Genomic DNA, 25,285 nt, shown 5'->3' with positions numbered 1-25,285 from the left:
AGGACAATGTTTTCCTTTACAAGAAACATATGTATAAATAAAATGTCTAGTGCACAATATAAATCTATCAGGTCCCCTGCTAGGAATCATTATTGGGAAGGACTTGTATAGGAAACAATGTCCTGATCTTAAACTGATTACAGGTAACTTATAATAATTATATGTTCCAGATTAATACAACCAATAAGATGGTATATTTGAATAGGTTTTATAACCATAGGATTTCACCTGAATAGGTGGTAGACAAGGCCTTGACAAAGCTGCTCCCAGGCAGTGAAACACATGTGTTGGCATTGATCCAAAACCGAAATGCTTGTTAGCTTAAAATAGAAATAGAAATGTGATTTTGTTGTGCTGAACTAGTACTTCACTAAGTGATCCCCGTGGGGCCAGGACCAGACGGGAATCTGTCTAAGAGTCCCAGCAGTGGGACCCTAGGCAAATATCCCTCTGACCTCGAAAAGATATGTGCCTTATTTTTGGGCTTATATATCCCTTCACTGCATGCTATTAAATGAGTACAACATGCAATACTATAAATAACCAGCAGGTGGCATTAAGAACCCACTAAATATACTTCTCTGAAAACTCAGGGATAAGTGATACCTTATATTAAAATATATCACTGACCAAACCTGTGCCCCACCATAAGCACACAATACTCTTTGAGAGGATCAAATACTGAAAAATGTATTTACTAGCTAAAAAACAAGCATTTTTCGGATTGGTCTTTTTCCTGTAAATACAGGGCAGCATTGCACAGATCTGACTGATACGACTGCCAAATACGCTACATTCCACCTCTGCTGCCCCCTGTGCCAGCCACTCCACATCTGCTGCCCCATGTGCCAGCCAGTCCACCTCTGCTGCCCCTTATGCCAGCCACTCCACCTTTGATGCTCCCTCTGCCAGCCACTCCATCTTTGCTGCCCCCTCTGCCAGCCACTCCACCTCTGCTGCCCCCTATGCCAGCCAGTCCACCTCTGCTGCCCCCTGTGCCAGCCACTCCACCTTTGCTGCCCCCTGTGCTAGCCACTTCCCCTCTGCTGCCCCCTCTGACAGTCACTCCACCTCTGCTGCCCCCTATGCCAGCCAGTCCACCTCTGCTGCCCCCTGTGCCAGCCAGTCCACCTCTGCTGCCCCCTCTGCCAGCCAGTCCACCTCTGCTGCCCCCTGTGCCAGCCACTCCACCTCTGCTTCCCCCCTCTGCCAGTCACTCTCCATCTGCAGCTCCCTCTGCCAGTCACTCTCCCTCTACTGCCCCCTCTGCCAGTCACTCTCCCTTTGCTGCCCCCACTGTTAGCCACTCGACCTCTGCTGCCCCGAATCTGCCAGTCACTCCACCTCTGCTGCCCCCTCTGCCAGTTACTTCCTCTGCTGCCCCCTCTCCAAGTCACCTTCCCTCTGCTGCCCTCTCTGCTAATCACTCTCCCTCTGCTGCCCCCCTCTGCCAGTCACTCCACCTATGCTGCCCCCTCTACCAGCCACTCCCCCTCTGCTGCCCCACCTGCCAGTCACTTTACCTCTGCTGCCCCCCTCCGCCAGTCACTCCACCTCTGCTGCTCCCTCTGCCAGTCACTCCACCTCTGCTGCCCCATCTGCCAGTCACTTTCCCTCTGCTGCCCCCTCTACCAGTCACTCCACCTCTCTGCCCCCTCTGCCAATCACTCTCCCCATGCTTCCCCCTCTGCCAGCCACTCCACCTCTGCTGACCCCTCTACCTGTCACTCTCCCTCTGCTGCCCCCTCTACCAGTCACTTTCCCTCTGCTGCCCCCTCTACCAGTCACTCCACCTCTCTGCCTCCTCTGCCAATCACTCTCCCCATGCTTCCCCCTCTGCCAGCCACTCCACCTCTGCTGACCCCTCTACCTGTCACTCTCCCTCCGCTACCCCCTCTGCCAGTCACTCCACCTCTGCTGCCCCCTATGCCAGTCACTCCACCTCTGCTGCCCCCTCTACCAGTCACTCTTCCTCTGCTGCCCCCTCTACCAGTCACTTTTACTCTGCTGCCCCCTCTGCCAGTCATTCTCCCCCTGCTGCCCCCTCTGCCAGTCACTCTGCCTCTGCTGCCCCTATGCCCGTCACTCCAGCTCTGCTGCCCCCACTGCCAGTCACTCTGCCTCCGCTGCCCCCTCTGCCAGTCACTCTCCCTCTACTGTTCCCTCTGCCAGTCACTCTCCCTCTGCTGCCCCCTCTGCCAGCCACTCCACCTCTGCCGCCCCCTCTGCCAGTCACTTCTAAACTCAGACTCTAAGTCTCTCCTGTAAATCTGTCCTCCCTACATCACCAGATGCATTTCCTCACCTCTTTGGGCTTGTACCGACTGCCACCTCACCTCCTCCCTTTGCATCTGTTTCTCACATTCCGGACTTCTCCTGAGCTGCCCCTCACCTCTGCAGGGTGTGTGGTAGTGCTCATGCAATGGCAGTGTGACATCCATGTGTAGAACTGGTCTCCTATCCCTCCTCCATCAGTGCTACCTTCTGTCCCTACCCTTATATCATGAAGAAGATGGTATATAAGGAAAAGGTGCTTACCCTCACTGATGACATCAAGGTAATAGTCCTCGTTATACTCTTCTGCGATGTGCACTAACGGAGGGACATAATACATATATGAGGTCACCGCACAGTTAGTACAATAACATATACTGACACTGCTATGACGGTAATATACAATAACTGTATATTTGTCACTTATGTGTCATTTATATACATTGTGGTTTATAGATAATACGAGCGGGTTCTAGTGTAGATGAGATGTTGCTGTGGGCAACCAATCAGATTCTATCGATTATCTTCTAGAAGTTGCTAAATACAAAATAAATAGATTCTGATTGGTTGTTATTGGACACATTCCATATCTATTAGAAATCCCATTTTAGTAAATACCTATAAACCCCATTGGAGATTAGAGCAGTAATGGTGATACACTGTTATGACGACGACACAATGGAAGGACAACTGTGTCACATTAGTCTCAGTGACCCCATTTGCATATCTGTCACCTATATGCCACGTGATGACATCACAGACATGGCTGAGGATAATCAGTTGAACCATTAAATATAGGAGTATTCGGTACAGTAGACAGATCGTTGTACACCCCAGCTGACAATCAGTGAGTACAAACACACTCAACAATCATCAACCCGATTTGTGGAGCCTGATGTCACAGCTGGGCGGGCATTTACATGTGCCCTCCCACTTGTGATGTCAGTAACATGCACCCTCTGATACATGAGTAAAGGGGGCCAAACACTGGTCAATGTATCATGGGCTTGTCAGCAGGTGTGTACCCTCAACACGTTCAGAGACATATAGGGTGCACTCCCACAATACATCGACCAGTGTGTACCCCCAACACGTTCAGAGACATATAGGGGACACGCCCACAATACATCGACCAGTGTGTACCCTCAACACGTTCAGAGACATATAGGGGGCACTCCCACAATACATCGACCAGTGTGTACCCTCAACACGTTCAGAGACATATAGGGGGCACTCCCACAATACATCGACCAGTGTGTACCCTCAACACGTACAGAGACATATAGGGGACACACCCACAATACATCGACCAGTGTGTACCCTCAACACGTTCAGAGACATATAGGGGACACACCCACAATACATCGACCAGTGTGTATCCCCAACACGTTCAGAGACATATAGGGGGCACACCCACAATACATCGACCAGTGTGTACCCCAACACGTTCAGAGACATATAGGGGACACACCCACAATGCATCGACCAGTGTGTACCCCCAACATGTTCAGAGACATATAGGGGACACACCCCCAATACATCGACCAGTGTGTACCCTCAACACGTTCAGAGACATATAGGGGGCACACCCACAATACATCGACCAGTGTGTACCCCCAACATGTTCAGAGACATATAGGGGACACGCCCACAATACATCCACCAGTGTGTACCCTCAACACGTTCAGAGACATATAGGGGGCACACCCACAATACATCGACCAGTGTGTATCCACAACACGTTCAGAGACATATAGGGGGCACACCCACAATACATCGACCAGTGTGTACCCCAACACGTTCAGAGACATATAGGGGACACACCCCCAATACATCGACCAGTGTGTACCCTCAACACGTTCAGAGACATATAGGGGACACACCCACAATACATCGACCAGTGTGTACCCTCAACACGTTCAGAGACATATAGGGGACACACCCACAATACATCGACCAGTGTGTATCCCCAACATGTTCAGAGACATATAGGGGGCACACCCACAATACATCGACCAGTGTGTACCCTCAACACGTTCAGAGACATATAGGGGACACACCCACAATACATCGACCAGTGTGTACCCTCAACATGTTCAGAGACATATAGGGGGCACACCCACAATACATCGACCAGTGTGTACCCTCAACACGTTCAGAGACATATAGGGGACACACCCACAATACATCGACCAGTGTGTACCCTCAAAACGTTCAGAGACATATAGGGGACACACCCACAATGCATCGACCAGTGTGTACCCCAAGACGTTCAGAGACATATAGGGGTACACCCACAATACATCGACCAGTGTGTACCCCCAGCACGTTCAGAGACATATAGGGGGCACTCCCACAATACATCGACCAGTGTGTATCCCCAACACGTTCAGAGACATATAGGGGGCACACCCACAATACATCGACCAGTGTGTACCCCAACACGTTCAGAGACATATAGGGGACACACCCACAATGCATCGACCAGTGTGTACCCCCAACATGTTCAGAGACATATAGGGGACACCCCCCCAATACATCGACCAGTGTGTACCCTCAACACGTTCAGAGACATATAGGGGGCACACCCACAATACATCGACCAGTGTGTACCCCCAACATGTTCAGAGACATATAGGGGACACACCCACAATACATCGACCAATGTGTACCCTCAACACGTTCAGAGACATATAGGGGACACGCCCACAATACATTGACCAGTGTGTACCCCCAACATGTTCAGAGACATATAGGGGACACGCCCACAATACATCCACCAGTGTGTACCCCCAACACGTTCAGAGACATATAGGGGACACACCCACAATACATCGACCAGTGTGTACCCCCAACATGTTCAGAGACATATAGGGGACACGCCCACAATACATCCACCAGTGTGTACAATCAACACGTTCAGAGACATATAGGGGACATGCCCACAATACATCGACCAGTGTGTACCCCAAACATGTTCAGAGACATATAGGGGACACGCCCACAATACATCGACCAGTGTGTACAATCAACACGTTCAGAGACATATAGGGGGCACAACCACAATACATCGACCAGTGTGTATCCCCAACACGTTCAGAGACATATAGGGGGCACACCCACAATACATCGACCAGTGTGTACCCCAACACGTTCAGAGACATATAGGGGACACACCCCCAATACATCGACCAGTGTGTACCCTCAACACGTTCAGAGACATATAGGGGACACACCCACAATACATCGACCAGTGTGTACCCTCAACACGTTCAGAGACATATAGGGGACACACCCACAATACATCGACCAGTGTGTATCCCCAACACGTTCAGAGACATATAGGGGGCACACCCACAATACATCGACCAGTGTGTACCCTCAACACGTTCAGAGACATATAGGGGACACACCCACAATACATCGACCAGTGTGTACCCTCAAAACGTTCAGAGACATATAGGGGACACACCCACAATGCATCGACCAGTGTGTACCCCAAGACGTTCAGAGACATATAGGGGTACACCCACAATACATCGACCAGTGTGTACCCTCAACACGTTCAGAGACATATAGGGGACACACCCACAATACATCGACCAGTGTGTACCCCCAACATGTTCAGAGACATATAGGGGACACACCCACAATACATCGACCAGTGTGTACCCCCAACACGTTCAGAGACACATAGGGGACACACCCACAATGCATCGACCAGTGTGTACCCCGAACATGTTCAGAGACATATAGGGGACACACCCACAATACATCGACCAGTGTGTACCCCCAACACGTTCAGAGACATATAGGGGACACGCCCACAATACATCGACCAGTGTGTACCCTCAACACGTTCAGAGACATATAGGGGACACACCCACAATACATCGACCAGTGTGTACCCCAACATGTTCAGAGACATATAGGGGACACGCCCACAATACATCGACCATTGTGTACCCCAACACGTTCAGAGACATATAGGGGGCACACCCACAATACATCCACCAGTGTGTACCCCAACACGTTCAGAGACATATAGGGGACACACCCCCAATACATCGACCAGTGTGTACCCCCAACACGTTCAGAGACATATAGGGGACACACCCACAATACATCGACCAGTGTGTGCCCTCAACATGTTCAGAGAAATATAGGGGACACACCCCCAATACATCGACCAGTGTGTACCCTCAACACGTTCAGAGACATATAGGGGGCACTCCCACAATACATCGACCAGTGTGTACCCTCAACACGTTCAGAGACATATAGGGGGCACTCCCACAATACATCGACCAGTGTGTACCCTCAACACGTTCAGAGACATATAGGGAACACACCCACAATACATCGACCAGTGTGTACCCTCAACACGTTCAGAGACATATAGGGGACACACCCACAATACATCAACCAGTGTGTATCCCCAACACGTTCAGAGACATATAGGGGGCACACCCACAATACATCGACCAGTGTGTACCCTCAACACGTTCAGAGACATATAGGGGACACACCCATAATACATCGACCAGTGTGTACCCTCAAAACGTTCAGAGACATATAGGGGACACACCCACAATGCATCGACCAGTGTGTACCCCAAGACGTTCAGAGACATATAGGGGTACACCCACAATACATCGACCAGTGTGTACCCCCAGCACGTTCAGAGACATATAGGGGGCACTCCCACAATACATCGACCAGTGTGTATCCCCAACACGTTCAGAGACATATAGGGGGCACACCCACAATACATCGACCAGTGTGTACCCCAACACGTTCAGAGACATATAGGGGACACACCCACAATGCATCGACCAGTGTGTACCCCCAACATGTTCAGAGACATATAGGGGACACACCCCCAATACATCGACCAGTGTGTACCCTCAACACGTTCAGAGACATATAGGGGGCACACCCACAATACATCGACCAGTGTGTACCCCCAACATGTTCAGAGACATATAGGGGACACACCCACAATACATCGACCAGTGTGTACCCTCAACACGTTGAGAGACATATAGGGGACACGCCCACAATACATCGACCAGTGTGTACCCCCAACATGTTCAGAGACATATAGGGGACACGCCCACAATACATCCACCAGTGTGTACAATCAACACGTTCAGAGACATATAGGGGACACACCCACAATACATCGACCAGTGTGTACCCCCAACACGTTCAGAGACATATAGGGGACACACCCACAATGCATCGACCAGTGTGTACCCCCAACATGTTCAGAGACATATAGGGGACACACCCACAATACATCGACCAGTGTGTACCCCCAACACGTTCAGAGACATATAGGGGACACGCCCACAATACATCGACCAGTGTGTACCCTCAACACGTTCAGAGACATATAGGGGACACACCCACAATACATCGACCAGTGTGTACCCCAACATGTTCAGAGACATATAGGGGACACGCCCACAATACATCGACCATTGTGTACCCCAACACGTTCAGAGACATATAGGGGGCACACCCACAATACATCGACCAGTGTGTATCCCCAACACGTTCAGAGACATATAGGGGGCACACCCACAATACATCGACCAGTGTGTACCCCAACACGTTCAGAGACATATAGGGGACACACCCACAATGCATCGACCAGTGTGTACCCCCAACATGTTCAGAGACATATAGGGGACACACCCCCAATACATCGACCAGTGTGTACCCTCAACACGTTCAGAGACATATAGGGGGCACACCCACAATACATCGACCAGTGTGTACCCCCAACATGTTCAGAGACATATAGGGGACACACCCACAATACATCGACCAGTGTGTACCCTCAACACGTTGAGAGACATATAGGGGACACGCCCACAATACATCGACCAGTGTGTACCCCCAACATGTTCAGAGACATATAGGGGACACGCCCACAATACATCCACCAGTGTGTACAATCAACACGTTCAGAGACATATAGGGGACACACCCACAATACATCGACCAGTGTGTACCCCCAACACGTTCAGAGACATATAGGGGACACACCCACAATGCATCGACCAGTGTGTACCCCCAACATGTTCAGAGACATATAGGGGACACACCCCCAATACATCGACCAGTGTGTACCCCCAACACTTTCAGAGACATATAGGGGACACACCCACAATACATCGACCAGTGTGTGCCCTCAACATGTTCAGAGAAATATAGGGGACACACCCACAATACATCGACCAGTGTGTACCCTCAACACGTTCAGAGACATATAGGGGGTGCACCCCTGCTGATACACCCACAATGCATCGACCAGTGTGTACCCCCAACATGTCCAGAGACATATAGGGGGTGCACCCCTGCTGACACACCCACAATGCATCCACCAGTGTGTACCCCAACACATTCATAGACATATAGGGGGTGCACCCCTGCTGACACACCCACAATGCATCCACCAGTGTGTACCCCAAACATGTTCAGGGACATATAGGGGACACACCCACAATACATCGACCAGTGTGTACCCCAACACGTTCAGAGACATATAGGGGGTGCACCCCTGCTGACACACCCACAATGCATCAACCAGTGTGTACCCCCAACACGTTCAGAGACATATAGGGGACACGCCCACAATACATCGACCAGTGTGTACCCTCAACACGTTCAAAGACATATAGAGGACACACCCACAATACATCGACCAGTGTGTACCCTCAACACGTTCAGAGACATATAGGGGACACACCCACAATACATCGACCAGTGTGTACCCTCAACACGTTCAAAGACATATAGAGGACACACCCACAATACATCGACCAGTGTGTACCCCCAACACGTTCAGAGACATATAGGGGACATGCCCACAATACATCGACCAGTGTGTACCCTCAACACGTTCAGAGACATATAGGGGAAACTCCCACAATACATCGACCAGTGTGTACCCTCAACACGTTCAGAGACATATAGGGGACACGCCCACAATACATCGACCAGTGTGTACCCTCAACACGTTCAGAGACATATAGGGGATACGCCCACAATACATCGACCAGTGTGTACCCTCAACACGTTCAGAGACATATAGGGGACACGCCCACAATACATCCACCAGTTTGTACCCTCAACACGTTCAGAGACACATAGGGGACACACCCACAATACATCCACCAGTGTGTACCCCAACACGTTCAGAGACATATAGGGGACACGCCCACAATACATCGACCAGTGTGTACCCCAACATGTTCAGAGACACATAGGGGACACACCCACAATACATCCACCAGTGTGTACCCCAACACGTTCAGAGACATATAGGGGGTGCACCCCTGCTGACACACCCACAATGCATCCACCAGTGTGTACCCCCAACATGTTCAGAGACACATAGGGGACACACCCACAATACATCGACCAGTGTGTACCCCAACACGTTCAGAGACACATAGGGGACACACCCACAATACATTGACCAGTGTGTACCCTCAACACGTTCAGAGACACATAGGGGACACACCCACAATACATCCACCAGTGTGTACCCCAACACGTTCAGAGACACATAGGGGACACACCCACAATACATCGACCAGTGTGTACCCCCAACATGTTCAGAGACACATAGGGGACACACCCACAATACATCCACCAGTGTGTACCCCCAACATGTTCAGAGACATATAGGGGACACACCCACAATACATCGAACAGTGTGTACCCTCAAGACGTTCAGAGACATATAGGGGGCACACCCACAATACATCGACCAGTGTGTATCCACAACACGTTCAGAGACATATAGGGGGCACACCCACAATACATCGATCAGTGTGTACCCCAACACGTTCAGAGACATATAGGGGACACACCCCCAATACATCGACCAGTGTGTACCCTCAACACGTTCAGAGACATATAGGGGACACACCCACAATACATCGACCAGTGTGTACCCTCAACACGTTCAGAGACATATAGGGGACACACCCACAATACATCGACCAGTGTGTATCCCCAACATGTTCAGAGACATATAGGGGGCACACCCACAATACATCGACCAGTGTGTACCCTCAACACGTTCAGAGACATATAGGGGACACACCCACAATACATCGACCAGTGTGTACCCTCAAAACGTTCAGAGACATATAGGGGACACACCCACAATGCATCGACCAGTGTGTACCCCAAGACGTTCAGAGACATATAGGGGTACACCCACAAAACATCGACCAGTGTGTACCCCCAGCACGTTCAGAGACATATAGGGGGCACTCCCACAATACATCGACCAGTGTGTATCCCCAACACGTTCAGAGACATATAGGGGGCACACCCACAATACATTGACCAGTGTGTACCCCAACACGTTCAGAGACATATAGGGGACACACCCACAATGCATCGACCAGTGTGTACCCCCAACATGTTCAGAGACCTATAGGGGACACACCCCCAATACATCGACCAGTGTGTACCCTCAACACGTTCAGAGACATATAGGGGGCACACCCACAATACATCGACCAGTGTGTACCCCCAACATGTACAGAGACATATAGGGGACACACCCACAATACATCGACCAGTGTGTACCCCCAACATGTTCAGAGACATATAGGGGACACGCCCACAATACATCCACCAGTGTGTACCCTCAACACGTTCAGAGACATATAGGGGGCACGCCCACAATACATCGACCAGTGTGTATCCCCAACACGTTTAGAGACATATAGGGGGCACACCCACAATACATTGACCAGTGTGTACCCCAACACGTTCAGAGACATATAGGGGACACACCCCCAATACATCGACCAGTGTGTACCCTCAACACGTTCAGAGACATATAGGGGACACACCCACAATACATCGACCAGTGTGTACCCTCAACACGTTCAGAGACATATAGGGGACACACCCACAATACATCGACCAGTGTGTATCCCCAACATGTTCAGAGACATATAGGGGGCACACTAACAATACATCGACCAGTGTGTACCCTCAACACGTTCAGAGACATATAGGGGACACACCCACAATACATCGACCAGTGTGTACCCTCAAAACGTTCAGAGACATATAGGGGACACACCCACAATGCATCGACCAGTGTGTACCCCAAGACGTTCAGAGACATATAGGGGTACACCCACAATACATCGACCAGTGTGTACCCCCAGCACGTTCAGAGACATATAGGGGGCACTCCCACAATACATCGACCAGTGTGTATCCCCAACACGTTCAGAGACATATAGGGGGCACACCCACAATACATCGACCAGTGTGTACCCCAACACGTTCAGAGACATATAGGGGACACACCCACAATGCATCGACCAGTGTGTACCCCCAACATGTTCAGAGACATATAGGGGACACACCCCCAATACATCGACCAGTGTGTACCCTCAACACGTTCAGAGACATATAGGGGGCACACCCACAATACATCGACCAGTGTGTACCCCCAACATGTTCAGAGACATATAGGGGACACACCCACAATACATCGACCAGTGTGTACCCTCAACACGTTGAGAGACATATAGGGGACACGCCCACAATACATCGACCAGTGTGTACCCCCAACATGTTCAGAGACATATAGGGGACACGCCCACAATACATCCACCAGTGTGTACAATCAACACGTTCAGAGACATATAGGGGACACACCCACAATACATCGACCAGTGTGTACCCCCAACACGTTCAGAGACATATAGGGGACACACCCACAATGCATCGACCAGTGTGTACCCCCAACATGTTCAGAGACATATAGGGGACACACCCACAATACATCGACCAGTGTGTACCCCCAACACGTTCAGAGACATATAGGGGACACGCCCACAATACATCGACCAGTGTGTACCCTCAACACGTTCAGAGACATATAGGGGACACACCCACAATACATCGACCAGTGTGTACCCCAACATGTTCAGAGACATATAGGGGACACGCCCACAATACATCGACCATTGTGTACCCCAACACGTTCAGAGACATATAGGGGGCACACCCACAATACATCCACCAGTGTGTACCCCAACACGTTCAGAGACATATAGGGGACACACCCCCAATACATCGACCAGTGTGTACCCCCAACACTTTCAGAGACATATAGGGGACACACCCACAATACATCGACCAGTGTGTGCCCTCAACATGTTCAGAGAAATATAGGGGACACACCCACAATACATCGACCAGTGTGTACCCTCAACACGTTCAGAGACATATAGGGGGTGCACCCCTGCTGATACACCCACAATGCATCGACCAGTGTGTACCCCCAACATGTCCAGAGACATATAGGGGGTGCACCCCTGCTGACACACCCACAATGCATCCACCAGTGTGTACCCCAACACATTCATAGACATATAGGGGGTGCACCCCTGCTGACACACCCACAATGCATCCACCAGTGTGTACCCCAAACATGTTCAGGGACATATAGGGGACACACCCACAATACATCGACCAGTGTGTACCCCAACACGTTCAGAGACATATAGGGGGTGCACCCCTGCTGACACACCCACAATGCATCAACCAGTGTGTACCCCCAACACGTTCAGAGACATATAGGGGACACGCCCACAATACATCGACCAGTGTGTACCCTCAACACGTTCAAAGACATATAGAGGACACACCCACAATACATCGACCAGTGTGTACCCTCAACACGTTCAGAGACATATAGGGGACACACCCACAATACATCGACCAGTGTGTACCCTCAACACGTTCAAAGACATATAGAGGACACACCCACAATACATCGACCAGTGTGTACCCCCAACATGTTCAGAGACATATAGGGGACACGCCCACAATACATCGACCAGTGTGTACCCTCAACACGTTCAGAGACATATAGGGGAAACTCCCACAATACATCGACCAGTGTGTACCCTCAACACGTTCAGAGACATATAGGGGACACGCCCACAATACATCGACCAGTGTGTACCCTCAACACGTTCAGAGACATATAGGGGATACGCCCACAACACATCGACCAGTGTGTACCCTCAACACGTTCAGAGACATATAGGGGACACGCCCACAATACATCCACCAGTGTGTACCCTCAACACGTTCAGAGACACATAGGGGACACACCCACAATACATCCACCAGTGTGTACCCCAACACGTTCAGAGACATATAGGGGACACGCCCACAATACATCGACCAGTGTGTACCCCAACATGTTCAGAGACACATAGGGGACACACCCACAATACATCCACCAGTGTGTACCCCAACACGTTCAGAGACATATAGGGGGTGCACCCCTGCTGACACACCCACAATGCATCCACCAGTGTGTACCCCCAACATGTTCAGAGACACATAGGGGACACACCCACAATACATCGACCAGTGTGTACCCCAACACGTTCAGAGACACATAGGGGACACACCCACAATACATTGACCAGTGTGTACCCTCAACACGTTCAGAGACACATAGGGGACACACCCACAATACATCGACCAGTGTGTACCCCCAACATGTTCAGAGACACATAGGGGACACACCCACAATACATCCACCAGTGTGTACCCCCAACATGTTCAGAGACATATAGGGGACACACCCACAATACATCGACCAGTGTGTATCCACAACACGTTCAGAGACACATAGGGGACACACCCACAATACATCCACCAGTGTGTACCCCAACACGTTCAGAGACATATAGGGGGCACACCCACAATACATCGACCAGTGTGTACCCTCAACACGTTCAGAGACATATAGGGGACACACCCACAATACATCGACCAGTGTGTACCCTCAACACGTTCAGAGACATATAGGGGACACACCCACAATACATCGACCAGTGTGTATCCCCAACATGTTCAGAGACATATAGGGGGCACACCCACAATACATCGACCAGTGTGTACCCTCAACACGTTCAGAGACATATAGGGGACACACCCACAATACATCGACCAGTGTGTACCCTCAAAACGTTCAGAGACATATAGGGGACACACCCACAATGCATCGACCAGTGTGTACCCCAAGACGTTCAGAGACATATAGGGGTACACCCACAAAACATCGACCAGTGTGTACCCCCAGCACGTTCAGAGACATATAGGGGGCACTCCCACAATACATCGACCAGTGTGTATCCCCAACACGTTCAGAGACATATAGGGGGCACACCCACAATACATTGACCAGTGTGTACCCCAACACGTTCAGAGACATATAGGGGACACACCCACAATGCATCGACCAGTGTGTACCCCCAACATGTTCAGAGACCTATAGGGGACACACCCCCAATACATCGACCAGTGTGTACCCTCAACACGTTCAGAGACATATAGGGGGCACACCCACAATACATCGACCAGTGTGTACCCCCAACATGTACAGAGACATATAGGGGACACACCCACAATACATCGACCAGTGTGTACCCCCAACATGTTCAGAGACATATAGGGGACACGCCCACAATACATCCACCAGTGTGTACCCTCAACACGTTCAGAGACATATAGGGGGCACACCCACAATACATCGACCAGTGTGTATCCCCAACACGTTTAGAGACATATAGGGGGCACACCCACAATACATTGACCAGTGTGTACCCCAACACGTTCAGAGACATATAGGGGACACACCCCCAATACATCGACCAGTGTGTACCCTCAACACGTTCAGAGACATATAGGGGACACACCCACAATACATCGACCAGTGTGTACCCTCAACACGTTCAGAGACATATAGGGGACACACCCACAATACATCGACCAGTGTGTATCCCCAACATGTTCAAAGACATATAGGGGGCACACTAACAATACATCGACCAGTGTGTACCCTCAACACGTTCAGAGACATATAGGGGACACACCCACAATACATCGACCAGTGTGTACCCTCAAAACGTTCAGAGACATATAGGGGACACACCCACAATGCATCGACCAGTGTGTACCCCAAGACGTTCAGAGACATATAGGGGTACACCCACAATACATCGACCAGTGTGTACCCCCAGCACGTTCAGAGACATATAGGGGGCACTCCCACAATACATCGTCCAGTGTGTATCCCCAACACGTTCAGAGACATATAGGGGGCACACCCACAATACATCGACCAGTGTGTACCCCAACACGTTCAGAGACATATAGGGGACACACCCACAATGCATCGACCAGTGTGTACCCCCAACATGTTCAGAGACATATAGGGGACACACCCCCAATACATCGACCAGTGTGTACCCTCAACACGTTCAGAGACATATAGGGGGCACACCCACAATACATCGACCAGTGTGTACCCCCAACATGTTCAGAGACATATAGGGGACACACCCACAATACATCGACCAGTGTGTACCCTCAACACGTTGAGAGACATATAGGGGACACGCCCACAATACATCGACCAGTGTGTACCCCCAACATGTTCAGAGACATATAGGGGACACGCCCACAATACATCCACCAGTGTGTACCCTCAACACGTTCAGAGACATATAGGGGACACACCCACAATACATCGACCAGTGTGTACCCCCAACACGTTCAGAGACATATAGGGGACACACCCACAATGCATCGACCACTGTGTACCCCCAACATGTTCAGAGACATATAGGGGACACACCCACAATACATCGACCAGTGTGTACCCCCAACACGTTCAGAGACATATAGGGGACACGCCCACAATACATCGACCAGTGTGTACCCTCAACACGTTCAGAGACATATAGGGGACACACCCACAATACATCGACCAGTGTGTACCCCAACATGTTCAGAGACATATAGGGGACACGCCCACAATACATCGACCATTGTGTACCCCAACACGTTCAGAGACATATAGGGGACACACCCACAATACATCCACCAGTGTGTACCCCAACACGTTCAGAGACATATAGGGGGCACACCCCCAATACATCGACCAGTGTGTACCCCCAACACGTTCAGAGACATATAGGGGACACACCCACAATACATCGACCAGTGTGTGCCCTCAACATGTTCAGAGAAATATAGGGGACACACCCACAATACATCCACCAGTGTGTACAATCAACACGTTCAGAGACATATAGGGGACACACCCACAATACATCGACCAGTGTGTACCCCCAACACGTTCAGAGACATATAGGGGACACACCCACAATACATCGACCAGTGTGTATCCCCAACATGTTCAGAGACATATAGGGGGCACACCCACAATACATCGACCAGTGTGTACCCTCAACACGTTCAGAGACATATAGGGGACACACCCACAATACATCGACCAGTGTGTACCCTCAACATGTTCAGAGACATATAGGGGGCACACCCACAATACATCGACCAGTGTGTACCCTCAACACGTTCAGAGACATATAGGGGACACACCCACAATACATCGACCAGTGTGTACCCTCAAAACGTTCAGAGACATATAGGGGACACACCCACAATGCATCGACCAGTGTGTACCCCAAGACGTTCAGAGACATATAGGGGTACACCCACAATACATCGACCAGTGTGTACCCCCAGCACGTTCAGAGACATATAGGGGGCACTCCCACAATACATCGACCAGTGTGTATCCCCAACACGTTCAGAGACATATAGGGGGCACACCCACAATACATCGACCAGTGTGTACCCCAACACGTTCAGAGACATATAGGGGACACACCCACAATGCATCGACCAGTGTGTACCCCCAACATGTTCAGAGACATATAGGGGACACCCCCCCAATACATCGACCAGTGTGTACCCTCAACACGTTCAGAGACATATAGGGGGCACACCCACAATACATCGACCAGTGTGTACCCCCAACATGTTCAGAGACATATAGGGGACACACCCACAATACATCGACCAATGTGTACCCTCAACACGTTCAGAGACATATAGGGGACACGCCCACAATACATTGACCAGTGTGTACCCCCAACATGTTCAGAGACATATAGGGGACACGCCCACAATACATCCACCAGTGTGTACCCCCAACACGTTCAGAGACATATAGGGGACACACCCACAATACATCGACCAGTGTGTACCCCCAACATGTTCAGAGACATATAGGGGACACGCCCACAATACATCCACCAGTGTGTACAATCAACACGTTCAGAGACATATAGGGGACATGCCCACAATACATCGACCAGTGTGTACCCCAAACATGTTCAGAGACATATAGGGGACACGCCCACAATACATCGACCAGTGTGTACAATCAACACGTTCAGAGACATATAGGGGGCACAACCACAATACATCGACCAGTGTGTATCCCCAACACGTTCAGAGACATATAGGGGGCACACCCACAATACATCGACCAGTGTGTACCCCAACACGTTCAGAGACATATAGGGGACACACCCCCAATACATCGACCAGTGTGTACCCTCAACACGTTCAGAGACATATAGGGGACACACCCACAATACATCGACCAGTGTGTACCCTCAACACGTTCAGAGACATATAGGGGACACACCCACAATACATCGACCAGTGTGTATCCCCAACACGTTCAGAGACATATAGGGGGCACACCCACAATACATCGACCAGTGTGTACCCTCAACACGTTCAGAGACATATAGGGGACACACCCACAATACATCGACCAGTGTGTACCCTCAAAACGTTCAGAGACATATAGGGGACACACCCACAATGCATCGACCAGTGTGTACCCCAAGACGTTCAGAGACATATAGGGGTACACCCACAATACATCGACCAGTGTGTACCCTCAACACGTTCAGAGACATATAGGGGACACACCCACAATACATCGACCAGTGTGTACCCCCAACATGTTCAGAGACATATAGGGGACACACCCACAATACATCGACCAGTGTGTACCCCCAACACGTTCAGAGACACATAGGGGACACACCCACAATGCATCGACCAGTGTGTACCCCGAACATGTTCAGAGACATATAGGGGACACACCCACAATACATCGACCAGTGTGTACCCCCAACACGTTCAGAGACATATAGGGGACACGCCCACAATACATCGACCAGTGTGTACCCTCAACACGTTCAGAGACATATAGGGGACACACCCACAATACATCGACCAGTGTGTACCCCAACATGTTCAGAGACATATAGGGGACACGCCCACAATACATCGACCATTGTGTACCCCAACACGTTCAGAGACATATAGGGGGCACACCCACAATACATCCACCAGTGTGTACCCCAACACGTTCAGAGACATATAGGGGACACACCCCCAATACATCGACCAGTGTGTACCCCCAACACGTTCAGAGACATATAGGGGACACACCCACAATACATCGACCAGTGTGTGCCCTCAACATGTTCAGAGAAATATAGGGGACACACCCCCAATACATCGACCAGTGTGTACCCTCAACACGTTCAGAGACATATAGGGGGCACTCCCACAATACATCGACCAGTGTGTACCCTCAACACGTTCAGAGACATATAGGGGGCACTCCCACAATACATCGACCAGTGTGTACCCTCAACACGTTCAGAGACATATAGGGAACACACCCACAATACATCGACCAGTGTGTACCCTCAACACGTTCAGAGACATATAGGGGACACACCCACAATACATCAACCAGTGTGTATCCCCAACACGTTCAGAGACATATAGGGGGCACACCCACAATACATCGACCAGTGTGTACCCTCAACACGTTCAGAGACATATAGGGGACACACCCATAATACATCGACCAGTGTGTACCCTCAAAACGTTCAGAGACATATAGGGGACACACCCACAATGCATCGACCAGTGTGTACCCCAAGACGTTCAGAGACATATAGGGGTACACCCACAATACATCGACCAGTGTGTACCCCCAGCACGTTCAGAGACATATAGGGGGCACTCCCACAATACATCGACCAGTGTGTATCCCCAACACGTTCAGAGACATATAGGGGGCACACCCACAATACATCGACCAGTGTGTACCCCAACACGTTCAGAGACATATAGGGGACACACCCACAATGCATCGACCAGTGTGTACCCCCAACATGTTCAGAGACATATAGGGGACACACCCCCAATACATCGACCAGTGTGTACCCTCAACACGTTCAGAGACATATAGGGGGCACACCCACAATACATCGACCAGTGTGTACCCCCAACATGTTCAGAGACATATAGGGGACACACCCACAATACATCGACCAGTGTGTACCCTCAACACGTTGAGAGACATATAGGGGACACGCCCACAATACATCGACCAGTGTGTACCCCCAACATGTTCAGAGACATATAGGGGACACGCCCACAATACATCCACCAGTGTGTACAATCAACACGTTCAGAGACATATAGGGGACACACCCACAATACATCGACCAGTGTGTACCCCCAACACGTTCAGAGACATATAGGGGACACACCCACAATGCATCGACCAGTGTGTACCCCCAACATGTTCAGAGACATATAGGGGACACACCCACAATACATCGACCAGTGTGTACCCCCAACACGTTCAGAGACATATAGGGGACACGCCCACAATACATCGACCAGTGTGTACCCTCAACACGTTCAGAGACATATAGGGGACACACCCACAATACATCGACCAGTGTGTACCCCAACATGTTCAGAGACATATAGGGGACACGCCCACAATACATCGACCATTGTGTACCCCAACACGTTCAGAGACATATAGGGGGCACACCCACAATACATCGACCAGTGTGTATCCCCAACACGTTCAGAGACATATAGGGGGCACACCCACAATACATCGACCAGTGTGTACCCCAACACGTTCAGAGACATATAGGGGACACACCCACAATGCATCGACCAGTGTGTACCCCCAACATGTTCAGAGACATATAGGGGACACACCCCCAATACATCGACCAGTGTGTACCCTCAACACGTTCAGAGACATATAGGGGGCACACCCACAATACATCGACCAGTGTGTACCCCCAACATGTTCAGAGACATATAGGGGACACACCCACAATACATCGACCAGTGTGTACCCTCAACACGTTGAGAGACATATAGGGGACACGCCCACAATACATCGACCAGTGTGTACCCCCAACATGTTCAGAGACATATAGGGGACACGCCCACAATACATCCACCAGTGTGTACAATCAACACGTTCAGAGACATATAGGGGACACACCCACAATACATCGACCAGTGTGTACCCCCAACACGTTCAGAGACATATAGGGGACACACCCACAATGCATCGACCAGTGTGTACCCCCAACATGTTCAGAGACATATAGGGGACACACCCCCAATACATCGACCAGTGTGTACCCCCAACACTTTCAGAGACATATAGGGGACACACCCACAATACATCGACCAGTGTGTGCCCTCAACATGTTCAGAGAAATATAGGGGACACACCCACAATACATCGACCAGTGTGTACCCTCAACACGTTCAGAGACATATAGGGGGTGCACCCCTGCTGATACACCCACAATGCATCGACCAGTGTGTACCCCCAACATGTCCAGAGACATATAGGGGGTGCACCCCTGCTGACACACCCACAATGCATCCACCAGTGTGTACCCCAACACATTCATAGACATATAGGGGGTGCACCCCTGCTGACACACCCACAATGCATCCACCAGTGTGTACCCCAAACATGTTCAGGGACATATAGGGGACACACCCACAATACATCGACCAGTGTGTACCCCAACACGTTCAGAGACATATAGGGGGTGCACCCCTGCTGACACACCCACAATGCATCAACCAGTGTGTACCCCCAACACGTTCAGAGACATATAGGGGACACGCCCACAATACATCGACCAGTGTGTACCCTCAACACGTTCAAAGACATATAGAGGACACACCCACAATACATCGACCAGTGTGTACCCTCAACACGTTCAGAGACATATAGGGGACACACCCACAATACATCGACCAGTGTGTACCCTCAACACGTTCAAAGACATATAGAGGACACACCCACAATACATCGACCAGTGTGTACCCCCAACACGTTCAGAGACATATAGGGGACATGCCCACAATACATCGACCAGTGTGTACCCTCAACACGTTCAGAGACATATAGGGGAAACTCCCACAATACATCGACCAGTGTGTACCCTCAACACGTTCAGAGACATATAGGGGACACGCCCACAATACATCGACCAGTGTGTACCCTCAACACGTTCAGAGACATATAGGGGATACGCCCACAATACATCGACCAGTGTGTACCCTCAACACGTTCAGAGACATATAGGGGACACGCCCACAATACATCCACCAGTGTGTACCCTCAACACGTTCAGAGACACATAGGGGACACACCCACAATACATCCACCAGTGTGTACCCCAACACGTTCAGAGACATATAGGGGACACGCCCACAATACATCGACCAGTGTGTACCCCAACATGTTCAGAGACACATAGGGGACACACCCACAATACATCCACCAGTGTGTACCCCAACACGTTCAGAGACATATAGGGGGTGCACCCCTGCTGACACACCCACAATGCATCCACCAGTGTGTACCCCCAACATGTTCAGAGACACATAGGGGACACACCCACAATACATCGACCAGTGTGTACCCCAACACGTTCAGAGACACATAGGGGACACACCCACAATACATTGACCAGTGTGTACCCTCAACACGTTCAGAGACACATAGGGGACACACCCACAATACATCCACCAGTGTGTACCCCAACACGTTCAGAGACACATAGGGGACACACCCACAATACATCGACCAGTGTGTACCCCCAACATGTTCAGAGACACATAGGGGACACACCCACAATACATCCACCAGTGTGTACCCCCAACATGTTCAGAGACATATAGGGGACACACCCACAATACATCGAACAGTGTGTACCCTCAAGACGTTCAGAGACATATAGGGGGCACACCCACAATACATCGACCAGTGTGTATCCACAACACGTTCAGAGACATATAGGGGGGCACACCCACAATACATCGATCAGTGTGTACCCCAACACGTTCAGAGACATATAGGGGACACACCCCCAATACATCGACCAGTGTGTACCCTCAACACGTTCAGAGACATATAGGGGACACACCCACAATACATCGACCAGTGTGTACCCTCAACACGTTCAGAGACATATAGGGGACACACCCACAATACATCGACCAGTGTGTATCCCCAACATGTTCAGAGACATATAGGGGGCACACCCACAATACATCGACCAGTGTGTACCCTCAACACGTTCAGAGACATATAGGGGACACACCCACAATACATCGACCAGTGTGTACCCTCAAAACGTTCAGAGACATATAGGGGACACACCCACAATGCATCGACCAGTGTGTACCCCAAGACGTTCAGAGACATATAGGGGTACACCCACAAAACATCGACCAGTGTGTACCCCCAGCACGTTCAGAGACATATAGGGGGCACTCCCACAATACATCGACCAGTGTGTATCCCCCAACACGTTCAGAGACATATAGGGGGCACACCCACAATACATTGACCAGTGTGTACCCCAACACGTTCAGAGACATATAGGGGACACACCCACAATGCATCGACCAGTGTGTACCCCCAACATGTTCAGAGACCTAGGGGACACACCCCCAATACATCGACCAGTGTGTACCCTCAACACGTTCAGAGACATATAGGGGGCACACCCACAATACATCGACCAGTGTGTACCCCCAACATGTACAGAGACATATAGGGGACACACCCACAATACATCGACCAGTGTGTACCCCCAACATGTTCAGAGACATATAGGGGACACGCCCACAATACATCCACCAGTGTGTACCCTCAACACGTTCAGAGACATATAGGGGGCACACCCACAATACATCGACCAGTGTGTATCCCCAACACGTTTAGAGACATATAGGGGGCACACCCACAATACATTGACCAGTGTGTACCCCAACACGTTCAGAGACATATAGGGGACACACCCCCAATACATCGACCAGTGTGTACCCTCAACACGTTCAGAGACATATAGGGGACACACCCACAATACATCGACCAGTGTGTACCCTCAACACGTTCAGAGACATATAGGGGACACACCCACAATACATCGACCAGTGTGTATCCCCAACATGTTCAGAGACATATAGGGGGCACACTAACAATACATCGACCAGTGTGTACCCTCAACACGTTCAGAGACATATAGGGGACACACCCACAATACATCGACCAGTGTGTACCCTCAAAACGTTCAGAGACATATAGGGGACACACCCACAATGCATCGACCAGTGTGTACCCCAAGACGTTCAGAGACATATAGGGGTACACCCACAATACATCGACCAGTGTGTACCCCCAGCACGTTCAGAGACATATAGGGGGCACTCCCACAATACATCGACCAGTGTGTATCCCCAACACGTTCAGAGACATATAGGGGGCACACCCACAATACATCGACCAGTGTGTACCCCAACACGTTCAGAGACATATAGGGGACACACCCACAATGCATCGACCAGTGTGTACCCCCAACATGTTCAGAGACATATAGGGGACACCCCCCCAATACATCGACCAGTGTGTACCCTCAACACGTTCAGAGACATATAGGGGGCACACCCACAATACATCGACCAGTGTGTACCCCCAACATGTTCAGAGACATATAGGGGACACACCCACAATACATCGACCAGTGTGTACCCTCAACACGTTGAGAGACATATAGGGGACACGCCCACAATACATCGACCAGTGTGTACCCCCAACATGTTCAGAGACATATAGGGGACACGCCCACAATACATCCACCAGTGTGTACAATCAACACGTTCAGAGACATATAGGGGACACACCCACAATACATCGACCAGTGTGTACCCCCAACACGTTCAGAGACATATAGGGGACACACCCACAATGCATCGACCAGTGTGTACCCCCAACATGTTCAGAGACATATAGGGGACACACCCACAATACATCGACCAGTGTGTACCCCCAACACGTTCAGAGACATATAGGGGACACGCCCACAATACATCGACCAGTGTGTACCCTCAACACGTTCAGAGACATATAGGGGACACACCCACAATACATCGACCAGTGTGTACCCCAACATGTTCAGAGACATATAGGGGACACGCCCACAATACATCGACCATTGTGTACCCCAACACGTTCAGAGACATATAGGGGGCACACCCACAATACATCCACCAGTGTGTACCCCAACACGTTCAGAGACATATAGGGGACACACCCCCAATACATCGACCAGTGTGTACCCCCAACACTTTCAGAGACATATAGGGGACACACCCACAATACATCGACCAGTGTGTGCCCTCAACATGTTCAGAGAAATATAGGGGACACACCCACAATACATCGACCAGTGTGTACCCTCAACACGTTCAGAGACATATAGGGGGTGCACCCCTGCTGATACACCCACAATGCATCGACCAGTGTGTACCCCCAACATGTCCAGAGACATATAGGGGGTGCACCCCTGCTGACACACCCACAATGCATCCACCAGTGTGTACCCCAACACATTCATAGACATATAGGGGGTGCACCCCTGCTGACACACCCACAATGCATCCACCAGTGTGTACCCCAAACATGTTCAGGGACATATAGGGGACACACCCACAATACATCGACCAGTGTGTACCCCAACACGTTCAGAGACATATAGGGGGTGCACCCCTGCTGACACACCCACAATGCATCAACCAGTGTGTACCCCCAACACGTTCAGAGACATATAGGGGACACGCCCACAATACATCGACCAGTGTGTACCCTCAACACGTTCAAAGACATATAGAGGACACACCC

General features: G+C 50.4%; 1 protein-coding gene across 1 annotated transcript in view; it reads right to left on the bottom strand.

The window, feature by feature from the left end:
• LOC146025451 (proteinase-activated receptor 1-like) overlaps positions 1–25,285 on the bottom strand; it is a 95,277-nt gene that overhangs the window by 62,220 nt on the left and 7,772 nt on the right. The window contains exon 2 of the mRNA XM_083155520.1: positions 2,539–2,592. Coding sequence (XP_083011646.1) covers positions 2,539–2,592 — 54 coding nt within the window. The remainder of the gene's footprint in view (positions 1–2,538; positions 2,593–25,285) is intronic.

This window comes from Crinia signifera, chromosome 1, assembly GCF_055691185.1.
Source record: "Crinia signifera chromosome 1, ASM5569118v1, whole genome shotgun sequence".
Taxonomy (NCBI): domain Eukaryota; kingdom Metazoa; phylum Chordata; class Amphibia; order Anura; family Myobatrachidae; genus Crinia; species Crinia signifera.
Note: the sequence above shows the minus strand (reverse complement) of the source record. Positions and strands in the feature narration are given on the sequence as shown.